Raw genomic sequence first — 13,401 nt, 5'->3', positions numbered from 1 at the left:
AGTCATTTTAACTTTGGTGGTGGGAACACTTCTAGAAAAAATAATTCGGGACAAAATCAATAGTCATAAGGAAAGCCAGCATGGATTTCTTGAGGGAAAATCATGTTTAACTAACTTGCTCGAGTTTTTTGAGGAGGTAACAGAGAGGGTTGATGGGGGCAATGCTGTTAATATGCTGTCCATGGACTTTCAAAAAGCGTTTGATACAGTGCCACACAACAGACTTGTGAACAAACCTGTAGCTCATGGAATAAAAGGGACAGTAGCAACATGGATACAAAATTGGCTGAGTGACACGTAACAAAGAGTAGTGGTTATTGGATGTTTGTCGGGAGGTTTGTAGTGGAGTTCCCCTGGGATCAGTGTTGGGACACTTGCTTTTCCTGAAATATATTAATGACCTAGACCTAGGTGTTCAGGGCACATGATACGAAACTTGGAAACATTTTGAACTGTGAGGAGGATAGTGTCGAACTTCAAAAGGACATAGACAAGTTGTTGGAATCGGCAGACAGGTGGCAGATGAAGTTCAATGTGAAGTGATTCATTTTGGTAGGAAGAACATGGAGAGACAATATAGAATAAAAGGTACAATTCTAAAGGGTTGCAGGAGCAGAGGGACCTGGGTGTATATGTGCATAAGTCATTGAAGGTGACAGGATAGGTTGAGAGAGTGGTTAATAAAGCATACAGTGTCCTGGGCTTTATCAATAGGGGCATGGAGTACAAGGGCAAGCAAGTTATGTTGAACTTGTATAAGACACTAGTTCGGCCTCAGCTGGAGTACTGTGTCCAGTTCTGGGCACCGCACTTTAGGAAAGACGTGAGGGCATTGGGAGAGTACAGAAAAGATTCACGAGAATGGTTCCAGGGATGAGGAATTTCAGCTTTGAAGATAGATTGGAGAAGTTAGGACTGTTTTCCTTGGAGAAGAGAAGGCTGTGAGGTGATTTGATAGAGGTATTCAAAATCGTGAGTGATCTGGACAGAGTAGAGAGAGAGAAACTGTTCCTACTTGTGAAAGGATCGAGAATGAGAGGGCACAGATTTAAAGTATTTGGTAAGAGCAGCAAAAGTGACATGAGGAAAAATTATTTCACGCAATGAGGGTTAAGGTCTGGAATGCTCTGCCTGAGAGTGTGGTGGAGGCAGGTTCAATTGAAACATTCAAAAGGGAATTAGACTGTTGTATGAAAAGGAAGAATGTGCAGGGTTATGGGGAGAAGGCAGGGAAATGGAACTGAGGGAATTGCTCTTTCGGAGAGGCAGTGCGGACACAAAGGGCGGAATAGCATCCTTCTGCACTGTAAGGATTCTGTGATTCATCAGCCCAGGCAGAAAAGGGCTGTCTAGGTTGCCGCCTTCCATCTGCTACCTTTTCCTCCTCTTCCTCTTGCTCCTCTTCCCCCTCCCCCTCATACCTCTTTATGCAGCTTGTCCTGCTCTGCATGGCCCCTGCTCATTCTCCCAGTTCTATTCCAAGTGGAAAGCCTACTAGTGTACCCATGTTTGGCAGCAATGGTTTGTGCATGAATTTGAAGTCAGGAAAAAATTCTTCAGCAGTGCATTAAAATCTGGGGCTGCAAGAACTGGTTCCTTCATCAAAATGGCCTTTAACTTCTCAAATGCCATCTGGCATGACTCTGACCATTCGAATTTCACCTTTATCTTTAACAAATTTATTAATGGGGTGACTACTTTGCTGAAATTGCAGACAAATTTCTTGTAGAACCCACAAATACCCAGAAATTGTAACACTTCTTTCTTTGTCTTGGGAAAGTTTATACTGCCTGAATCTTGGCCTCTTGTAACACTTGACATTGACCTATGATATGTTCTAAATAAGTGACCTTGGCCTTACCAAACCCACTCTTTGCCAGGTTTATGACAAGGTTAGCTTTGGCCAGCCTGTTAAATAGAGCTCTCAAATGTCTGACATGATCACTCCAAGTGTCATTGTATGCCAAAAGGTCATTGATGTACAATTACTCAACCCAGCAATCACTTGATTGATTAATTTTTGAAATGTAGTTGGGGCATTTTTCATACCAAATGGCATGAGTTTACATTGGAACAGACCATCTGGTGTCACAAAAGCAGAAATTTCTTTGGCTTGGTTAGTCAAGGGGACTTGCCAATATCCCTTAAGCAAATCAATCTTGTTAACAAAGGTCAAGTTCCCCATGCTATCAATACAGTCCTCGAGCCTTGGGATCAGATATTAATCCATCTTAGTTACCACATTAACCTTTTGGTAATCAATGCAGAATCTTTCAGTACTGTCTGGTTTTGGTACCAATGTGACAGGAGAACTCCTACTACTTTGACTGGGTTCAATTATATTATTCTTTAACATGTATTGAACCTTCTCCCTGACTTTGACCAACTTGTTGGGATTGAGTCTGTAGGGCTTTTTTTTAATTGGTTTAGCTTCCACTCCATCCACCTCATGAATTGCCAGAGAATTACGACCTGGCTTATCTGCGCATACAGACTTATAGTTCTTCAATAGGTCAGCTATGTCTTTCCTCTGTTAATCAGGTAGATGGTGTAGCACCTCATCCAGACACTCCAACACTTCTGCATTCACCCGCTTCACCACAGGAGGCTCAATCTGAGAACTCTCAGATCCTGACTCATCATCTGGTTCATCACATGCACCAGTATCACCATCTACTTTCTCAGATACATTAACTTTTTGTTTCAGTTTCTGTTTCAGTTTTAGTTTCCCTTTCAGTTAGGGTCTGTCTCAGAACAAAATAGCTTTGAAACCAGGGTCAGTGCACCTAACAGAACATTCGACAAGTCATCTGTTCAGAGAACAGCTCACACACGCTCCCCCACTGGCCCAGAAGACTGTGGACTTCATCACAAGGCAAAGGAGTTTAAGACAGGGTGTCAGCTGGAGTACTGAGCTCAAAAATGGCAGCAATGGCTTCAAATCAGTGTTGCACACTAACTGACACCATGATCTGCCTGCTCTGTGCACTTCCAGTGGATGTTATTTGTGCGTGCACGGACGCCTTCATCAATATGGTGTTGTTGTGGGCACAAGCAAGGCTAATTATGCATCCTTCATGTCTTCAGTGGTATTGTAACAGTATATACCATTTGTTTTTTAATGTTTCTATGTTATCGTCAATCTTTTCAAGGTTAGGGTAGTGGTGGCGTCCACAGTCATGCAGTGCATCAACATTCGAGAGGGTTCAACTCATTTCAGAGAAACCTGGAGAAAGTGGCAGCCTCAGGAGCATAAGCAAGCCTTCCCCCACTTTATGAGAGATCCAGCAATTCAGTCACTTCAATACTGAGACACTGAATTAATAATTGCAAGTCTTGGAGGACCATCTGGAAATGTGTGAATCAGATTGCAAAGTTTACAGAGCAATACCTTGAAGGAACTAAACAATGTTTAATCGACTCTCCCATAAGACGCAAGTATCTTTCTGATTTTGTGAGGTCCATTCTCCCATTAATCACTAGTAACCAGAATCCTTTTTCCAACATCATTAGAGAAACTGATGTGAGTGGCCCTCATAGCATCACTGGAAAGGAGCAAACCACCAGCACCTTGTTAAAGCATGTTTGCAGGATCAGGTTGCCGAGGAGCCCATGACGTCTCAAACATCTGTACTGAAGCACTGTCAAATTGTATAAATTGAGGTGGCCTGGCAAAGACAACATTGGTGCCTTACCTGGCAGCGCAGTGCATAGCAAATTGGTTGATCTGACAAAAGTTTGATGTGGCATTAAAACTGAGAGCTGTCGTCACTTGCTATGCCACAGAGTCCGTGATGTGGATCTTGGATGCAGATCTGACTACAGCAGCAAGCAGAAATGAAGCCTCCTGAGATAGAGCTCCTGGGAAAGCTCTGACAAAGTACATTCAAGTCAATATATCCTGCTGCATGGCTAGTGCAAGGATGATCTTGTGCTCCTCTGGCACAGCCTGATTAATCTGCCTTCTCTTATAGCCTCCTGATGCTCTTCTTTCTCCATCATATAGATCATGTAAAGTGGGATTCCTATTGGAAGGGTTATTGTGCATAAATGGAATCCCTTCAATCCCTTGTTTGTAAAGCAATCCCTTCAAAAATGTTAACATTAGTGTTTTATAGAGTTTTAACAAGGTTACCTGGGTATAGTCTAAAGAAACCTGTGGAACTTCCAAAATATTGCCAGGTGAGAGTTGGATCTTGCATGAAGTTTTCATAAAAGACTGTGTTTAATGCTTGCGACCAGTATGCTCCATTCAAAATATTAGGATCTGTGATAAAGGTATAAGGTAAGAGTTAAGTGATGTGCGCTTCTATAATTACTGCATTATTGAATCATTCAGACTAGAGTTCCTTTCGGTATCATTCTTACTACAGTCACTGTGACATCAGATGCTGCTGTTACTGCAGTTATGTAAAGTGAGGATAGGTTATAGTAACATGTTTTGTTATTAAAACCAAGTGTGACAGATATTAGTAAGCCCTCACTTCTACTCCAAATTCCATCTTATGACTCATAAGAGCTGTTGAAATTCCTCCAGTGGGACAGGAGTGATAGGCAGCCTGTTACTCAATTCACTGACATTTGCTGTACCATCTGTACTATTTTAGAAAATTGTGCTTTCTGTGTATTTCTTATTATTGGAAGCATTGTAGCAGTTGGTTCATTTGAAATCCAATGATTGTGTTATATAAAAACTGTTGTATAGGCATTACACGGATATACAGGAAGTCTATGTCATTTTTTCAGAAATGTACTGTTTCAACAGAAAATATACCCTATTTGGCTGATGTTCCTATCTAAGGTACTTGCCAAAGAAATTCTTTTTTGCTTCATGACTTCTGCATCACTAGCACCGAACTAATCCTCTTATCAGAAACAATCTCTCAAATGTGTTGGTTACACAATTTATCCAATATATTATAATTTCTCCAGAAAGAAATTTGGGTAATGTAAACCTTGCAGGATGAAGCATGTGATTAGCTTTGATGCTCAAGGGCTTTCACTAAAAATGGAGCACTTTCAACTGCAAACCAGAAATTCACAGTGAATCAACAACTGCTGTCTGACAGAATCCACATACTTCAAGGCTGCAGATAATCAAGAAGCAATGTCAGATCAAGCCATCTGTCTAAATGCATATTTGGCCATTCCAAGTCGACAGCATAGAAAGCATTCCAGTCAAGAGGCTGTCGCTACATGAAAATAAAAGCTGATGCAGTGTTGATGTCCTGTCACTAGATGCCACTAACACATTTATAAAATATATGTTTACAAAGAATATGTTTAATGGTGCTCAGACAGTTTTTTGCAGTAAAATAATTCCCATTGCTACTTGAGTTTTGTGGAATTTTCAAAATGTTAATCTGAAGATGACACTAACGATTGTTTGAAGATATTCCAAAGTTTAATTTTTACGATGATTTCATGCCTGTATCATTAGGCTAGAAACTGGTTTAGGATCATTTACAGGCTTGAATTAGGAGATGTACTCAGAGTGCTTTCCAGATGCTGGAGGCTCAAGGCTCAAAAGAATTGGGCCTCAGACCTCATCAGCATAATTTTAGCCGTTATAGGTGTCAACCAGGGGTCCAGTGGCTATTCACCTGTTGGGTCCTCACCATTTTGTGCTGGCTGTGATGCCAGCAGCAGACCTCAGTCATTCTGGGAGGGGAGAGAAGAAGAGGGAAGATGGTATGATGGGGTGCAAGAGCAGAGGGACCTGGGGTTTTATGTGCATAAGTCATTGAAGATGGTAGGACATGTTGAGAGAGCAGTTAATAAAGCCTACAGTATCCTAAGCTTTATTAATAGGGGCATAGCGTACAGCAAGGAGGTTATGTTGAACTTGTATAAGACACTAGTTCAGCGTCAGCTGGTGTATTGTGTCTAGTTCTGGGTATTGCACTTTAGGAAAGATGTGAAGGCGTTGGAGAGAGTTCAGAAAAGATTCACGAGAATGGTTCCAGGGATGAGGAACTTCAGTTAGGAAGATATGCTGGAGAAGTTAGGTCTGTTTTCCTTGAAGAGAAAGCTGACAGGAAATTTGATAGAGGTATTCAAAATCATGAGGAGACTGGACAGAGTGGATAGGGAAAAATTGTCCCCACTCGTGAAAGGATCAAGAATGAGAGGGCACAGATTGAAGTGATTGACAAAAGAAGCAGAAGCAATATGAGGAAAAACTTCTTCAAGCAGCGAGTGGTCAGGATCTGGAGTGCACTGCCTGAGAGTGTGGTGGAGGTAGGTTCAATCAAGGCATTCAAAAGGGAATTAGACAGTTACCTGAAAAGGAAGAATGTGCAGGGTGACGGGGAGAAGGCGGAGGAATGGAACTAAGTGAATTGCTCATTCGGAGAGCCAATGCAGAACCATGGGCTGAATGGCCTCCTTCTATGCTGTAACAATTCTGTGATTCTGTGATTCTATGGGCCAGCAGCAGTCCTCAGGAGTGCTGAGGAGCCAGGAAGAGCAGAAAATGACAAAAACAAACAAGTCTATCAACATCTGAAAAGAGAAATGATAACAAACATACTAAAGAATAAACTGGCTTACTTTACCTTTATTATACACATTAGTTGGGACTTGTATATTACTGAGTGAGGTGTTCACAGGCAAATTGTTGAAATGTTCATTTTCTTCCAAAATAAACTCATTTCCAAGTTCCACATAATTCTTATTTTCATCTATTTCATTGATTAGCACAGAATTGTAATAATCAAACTGCAGGGAAGAAAGAAATATTTGTTAATACAAACCATGGATACATTTTTTTTGCAGTTTCACTGCCCAGCTGTCAACATATAGCTACAGTTCACCTTTCAGCCGACATTTGGAATCCATTCAATAATCGAAGTTTCTGGATGGTGATCAGAAGTGGGATCCTGGGTAGTTTGTTTCCTCATTAACCTGAGGTTCTAGGCCAAATGATGCACCCTTGATCACTTCGCCCAACTCAATATAGATCATGGATTGAACCCGGTCTATATAGCTCAACTACTCAATGGATAAACTTACATAATTTTTGTACAAGAGCAACAATATACTTGTGTTAAGTAGAACTTTAACAAACTAAAGATAGGGTGAACAGTCGGTGACAGGAATGAAAGAAGTCCTTGAATCTTCAATGCAGCCTCAATTTTTAAAGACAAAGGCTGGAATTTAACGTTGGGTGGGAGGCCTGCCTACTTGCCAAGAAGTCAGTAGCGAGCCCACTTCCGCTGGGCCTGGGGAGCCACGCTGGGAGTTTTTGCTCCCCAGGCTCTTTATTGGCCTTGGGCAGGACTTCCACATCCTTGAGGCGGGAGGTCCCACCTAATGGAGCTGCTGGCCAAACAGCGGGCTGGCAGCTCTTAGTCCCAGCAGTGCCACCGGGAGGGTGGCAGCTTCAGGAGGAAGGACGGCCCCAGAAAGGTGAGTTTTTGTGGCCTCGCTAGGGACAATTGGCCGGGCCCCGGCGAGGCAAGGGGGGGTTCGGTTAGTGGGAGGGGGTAGTGTTGTGCATTGGGGGCATTTAGGGCTTCGGGGGTAGCCCTCCATGAGGCACAGGGTGCCCGATCAGGAGTGGCCCCCAGCCCGCAAGAAGGCAGCCAGATTTTACTGGCAGTGTTCTTGGGGCCTTTGTCGCCCACCCGCCACAGATATAATACTGCGGCGGCAGGAGGAGGTCCTTAAGTGGCAGTTAATTGGCCACACAAGGGCCTTGATTGGCCTGGGGTGGACGGACCGTTTCTCGCCGCTGCTGCCCCACGTAAAATTGCAGCGGAGGTGGGAAGGCATCTGGAACAGCACCCCCTGCCTCCAACTCAATTTTCTGGCCACCGCCACCAGCCCACTCATTGGGGGGCCGTAAAATTCTGGCCAAAGTTTTCTTTTTTATTTCATTCACAATTTTACAATTCCAACTTCTTTACTATTTGATAAATTTTGCATCTCAACTGTCTGTTGTGAAAACTCACATAAACACTGGATGACAGGGTCTTCTTCTACTTCTAAACAAAACTCCAAACATTAAAATGGATATCGAGCAGTGTGTATTAAATAATAACTGGTAACAATGACTCAAACCAATAATTGGAACAGCAGTTTGTTTTCTGCTTTTGTCTCCCCCTCTACAATAGGCCTATTAGGTTTTGCTTTATATATCCAAGTTCCTTCTCTCCTCCCACAGAGATAAGAGGAGATACAATGCTATCTGGCCACAGAGCAGCACCTCAGGATCATAACACTAAGGATACATCCAGTAAATTATCCCATCTCAATGAAATCATCAAGATTCATTATCCTCAGCTAATCTCATAAATACAACAAAATTAGATTCAACAACTATCTACTGATTAGATATTAAGTGCATCATCATTTTTTCATCAATGCTATGTGGATAATTTACACAGGAAAAAGGCAGAAACACAATTTCATTGACGATTCTTGTTCAGCAATATTTTTTACTGATATGGAACCAAAGCAGGTAAATAAAATTGAGATATAGATCAGCCATGATCTAATTGAATGGTGAAGCAGGTTTGAGGGGATGAATGGCCTACTCTTGTTCCTATGTTCTTTCCTATGTTCCAATTCATTCAGCTGATGACTCAGTGGTATTACTCTTGCCTAAGTCAGTAGGTTGTGGGTTTAAGTCCCACTCCAGAGACCTGAGCACAAAATGTGGCTGACACTTCAGTGTAGCACTCAGGGAGTGCTGCATTGTCAGAGGTGCCATCTTTCGGATCAGATGTTAAACCGCGGACCAGTTGTCTCTCTCAGGTGGCCATGAAAGATCCCACGGCACTGTTTCGGAGTCTTGGGAGGGTCTTGGCCAAAATATATCCTTCAACTAACATCACTAAAATAGATTATCTGATCATTATCTCTTAACTGTTTGTGGGAACTGATGATACACAAAGGCACAAACACTATCACATAGAAATTCATCCACACAGCAACCATTTTAAGGCACTAAAGGAGCAGGACTCATTATGAGCTGCAGGTGTACCTTCTGCCATATTAATACAGTTCTTGTCCTGCGAGGTTGCTTTCACTACTTTAGAAGTGATTTTCATTCCTTTGGAAGTTTTTACGTGTCATCTTCATTTTGAGGCTGTAATCTGTCAGATCAGCATGGGTATTGCTTATACTGTATTAGCTTGGACCTTAGATGAGGACCAGGATGACTAGCCGCATCAACAGCACCAGCAGTAGCAACAGCAGCAGGAACAGCACCATCAGAAACACCACCAAAAGCACAGCAGAAATAGCAGCAACCTTCTCCTCACAGACCACAGGACAAAGAGGTTGAGCAGGAGGCGATACCCACAACACAGATCCTCAGATACTGAAGCAGTCTGTGCCTGCATCCAGCAAGTCCTGGACAACATTTAGGCTTGGGCTGATAAGTGGCAAGCAACATTTGTGCCACATAAGTGCCAGGCAATGACCATCTCCAACAAGAGAGAATCTAACCATCTCCCCTTGACAGTCACCATCATCATCATTCTGGAGGTTACCATTGACCAGAAACTTAACTGGACCGGCCATATAAATGCTGTGGCTACGAGAGTGGGTCAGAGGCTGGGAATTCTGCAGCGAGTAACTCACCTCCTGACTCCCCAAAGCCAGTCCATCATCAAAAGGCACAAGTCAGGAGTGCGATGGAATACTCTCCACTTGCCTGGATGAGTGCAGCTCCAACAAAACTCAAGAAGCTCGACACCATTCAGGACAAAGCAGCACGCTTGATCGGCACCCCATCCACCACCTTAAACAAGCACTCCCTTCACAACCAATGAACAGTGGCAGCAGTGTGTACCATCTACAAGATGCACTGCAGTAACTTACCAAGGCTTCTTCAACAGCACATTCCAAATCTGTGACCTCCATCACCTAGAAGGACAAGGGCAGCAGACGCATGGGAACAACAACACCTGCAAGTTCTCCTCCAAGCCACAGAACATCCTGACTTGGAACTATATCGCCATTCCTTCAATGTCTTTGGGTCAAAAACCTGGAACTCCCTTCTTAACAGCACTGTGGGTCTACCAAAACCACATGGACTGCAGCGGTTCAAGACGGGGGCTCACCATCATCTTCTCAAGGACAATTAGGGATGGGCAACAAATGTTAGCCTTGCTAACAATACTCACATCCCATGAACAAATAAAAAAAAGCATTGGATGTGCAGGCAGGGAATCAGCTTCCTGGACATCATTGGATCACCAGTGTCTGAAGAAGATCAGGGTGTCATGTCAGATGGTGGCAGATATTTGCAGCCTGCTGGAAGAAGACCTGCTACAAGTGGATCTATGCTTTACCAGTGGCTGTCAAAGTCACCACCTCCTTCAACTTCTTTGCCTCTGGGTCCTTCCAGCGACCTGCTGGAGACATTTGCGTGACATCGCAGTCGACCGCCCAAAAGTAAAGGCAGTCAACCGTGGATAACAAAGGAAGTTAAGGATTGTATAAGATTAAAAGAAAAGGCCTATAAAGTTGCCAGAAATAGTAGTAAACCTGAGGATTGGGAGGATTTTAGAATACACCAAAGGAGGATGAAGAAACTGATAAAGAAAGGGAGAATAGAATATGAATGTGAGCAAGCAAAAAATATAAAAACGGACTGTAAAAGCTTCTACAGGTATGTAAAAAGGAAACGTTTGGCTCAGATAAATGTGGGTCCATTACAGGCAGAGTCACGAGAATTTATAGTGGGGAATAGAGAAATGGCAGAGAAGCTAAATTATCACTTTGTGTCTGTCTTCACTAAGGAAGATACAAGAAATCTCCCAGAATTAGAGATCCAAGGGATTAGGGGGAATGAGGAATTGCAGGAAATTAGTATTAGTAAGAAGGTTGTATTGGAGAAATTCATGGGGCTGAAGTTTGACAAGTCCCCAGGACCTGATAATTTACATCCAAAAGTGTTGAAAGAGGTAGCTATGGAGATAGTGGATGCATTGGTGATCATCTTCCAAAATTCTCCAGGTTCTGGAGCAGTTCCTGCAGATTGGAAGGTTGCAAATCCCACTATTTAAGAAGGGAGGGAGAGAGGAAACAGGGAATTAGAGACCTGTTAGCCTTACATCAGTCATTGGGAAAATGCTAGAATCTATTCTAAAGTGACATGCAGACTCCCACCTGACAAGAATGAGGCATATTAATTTTGTCATATGAACATAGATTTTAAACTCTTGCTGCAGTGAAGAAATGACTTGTTAAAGATATCACCACACCTTTGACTGGAGGACGTTTGCATACTAAGAGACAGTGCTTGTGGAGTCAAAGATCTACTCCCTAGGCGAATTAACCCAAATGGATTTTGATCACCAAACATTGAAGGTATAAGGACACTCGTATTCCAGGAACTGCTAAAATGATACAATCCACAAAGGCAGGACTAGGTAAACCAGCTGATCACATGACTGACTGGCTGATCCAGGTTTTGAATGAGACATAGGACAATTTGAATGAGAATAGAGTTTTCAACTGAAGCTGGAACAAGGAAGCCTCTCTCCTGGCTGTCTCTCTCTCCCTCTCTCGCTTTCTCCCAAGCCACTGGACCCACGGAAGAAACATAAACCTCAAGAGAGAAAAGACTCCGACATCAAAACAAGTCAAAGCGTGCACTGGACCCCAACGAATTGCAGGACCCACCGGCAACCAAAGACTCCACATTGAATTTAAAGGACTGTAATTATAACCCAGCTATTGTCTCAAACTTTTCCCCTTTATTCTTTTCTACTTTTTCTGTCTCTATCTGCATGTGTGTTTATCGCGTATGCATGCTAGCGTGGTCGCTTTGCATATTCGTAGTCGTTAACCGGATTAGAGTTTAAGATTTAAAAACTTCCACCTTTCTTGTCTAAATCTAAGGAAACCTGTCTGATTTCTTTGCCTTACAATTGGAGCAGTGAACAAGGATCCACTGAGGGGGAGCTAAAAACACCGTGTTTCTAAAATTAAACCCTGTTATGCTTAAACCAGGCAAAGGCTGAGCGGGAACCCCTGTATCCCTTCTCACCTGGTTGTTACAAAAGGATGTGATAAATGGACACTTGAATAATAGTGATCTGATTGGGCATAGTCAACATGGATTTATGAATGGGAAATCATGTTTGACGAACCTGTTGGAGCTTTTTGAAGACTTGCAGGTGATAGGTAAATTGGCTGTTATAAATTGCCCCTAGTGTAGGTAGGTGGTAGGGCATATGGGATTACTGTGGGGTTAGTATAGATGGGTGGTTGTTGGTCAGCACAGACTCAGTGTTTCAGTGCTGTATCTCTAAATAAAAAAATAAAAATAAAAAATGTTACTAACAGATGATAAAGGGGAATCAGTGGGTGTGGTATACTTGGATTTTCAGAAGGCTTTTGATAAAGTCCCACAGAGGAGATTAGTTAGCAAAATTAAAGCACATGGGATAGGAGGTAACATACTGGCATAGATTAAGGATTGGTTAACAGGTAGAAAGCAGAGAGTAGGAATAAATGTGTCATTCTCGCATTGGCAATCTGTGACTCGTGGGGTACCACAGAAATCAGTGCTTGGGCCCCAGCTGTTCGCAATATATATCAATAATTTGGATGTGGGACCAAATGTAATATTTCCAAGTTTGCGGATGACACAAAACTAGGTGGGACTGTGTGCTGTGAGAAAGAGGCAAAGCAGCTTCAAGGGGATTTGGACTGACTTAGTGAGTGGGCAAGAACGTGGCAGATGGAATATAATGTGGAAAAATGTGAGATTATCCACTTTGGTAGGAGCAATAGATGTGCAGAGTATTTCTTCAATGTGAGAGATTAGCAAGTGTAGATGTACAAAGGGACCTGGGTGTCCTTGTCAATAAGTCACTGAAAGCTAACATGCAACTGCAGCAAGTAATTAAGAAGGCTAATGGTATGTTAGCCTTTATTGCAAGAGGATTTGAGTACAGGAGTAGTGAAGTCTTGTTTCAATTATATAGAACCATGGTTACCTGGAGTACCGTGTGCAGTTTTGGACCCCTTACCCTAGGAAGGATATTATTGCCATAGAGGGAGTGCAACAAAGATTCACCAGACGTGTTCCCAGGATGGCAGGACTGTCCTATGAAGGGAGATTGGGGAAACTGGGCCTGTATTCTCTAGAATTTTGAAGAACAAGAGGTGATCTCATTGAAACCTACAAAATACTTAAAGGGATAGACAGGGGAGATGCAGGTAAGATGTTTCCCCTGGTTGGGGAGTCTAGAACCAGGGGACACAATTTCAAAATAAGGGGGACAGAGATGAGGAAAGATTTCTTTACTCAGAGGGTTGTAAATCTTTGGAATTCTCTACCCCAGAGGGCTGTGGAAGCTCAGTCATTGAGTATGTTTAAAGCAAAGATTGACAGATTTCTAAATACTAATGACATAAGGGGATATGGGGATAGTG

General features: G+C 42.7%; 1 protein-coding gene across 1 annotated transcript in view; it reads right to left on the bottom strand.

Annotated features, from left to right (window-relative positions):
• The window catches only part of cacna2d4a (calcium channel, voltage-dependent, alpha 2/delta subunit 4a), a 695,670-nt gene that overhangs the window by 573,603 nt on the left and 108,666 nt on the right, over window positions 1-13,401 (bottom strand). The window contains 2 exon segments of the mRNA XM_068051265.1: window positions 4,136-4,267; window positions 6,558-6,720. Coding sequence (XP_067907366.1) covers window positions 4,136-4,267; window positions 6,558-6,720 — 295 coding nt within the window.

The sequence above is a fragment of the Heterodontus francisci genome, chromosome 18, assembly GCF_036365525.1.
Source record: "Heterodontus francisci isolate sHetFra1 chromosome 18, sHetFra1.hap1, whole genome shotgun sequence".
NCBI classification, from domain to species: domain Eukaryota; kingdom Metazoa; phylum Chordata; class Chondrichthyes; order Heterodontiformes; family Heterodontidae; genus Heterodontus; species Heterodontus francisci.
Note: the sequence above shows the minus strand (reverse complement) of the source record. Positions and strands in the feature narration are given on the sequence as shown.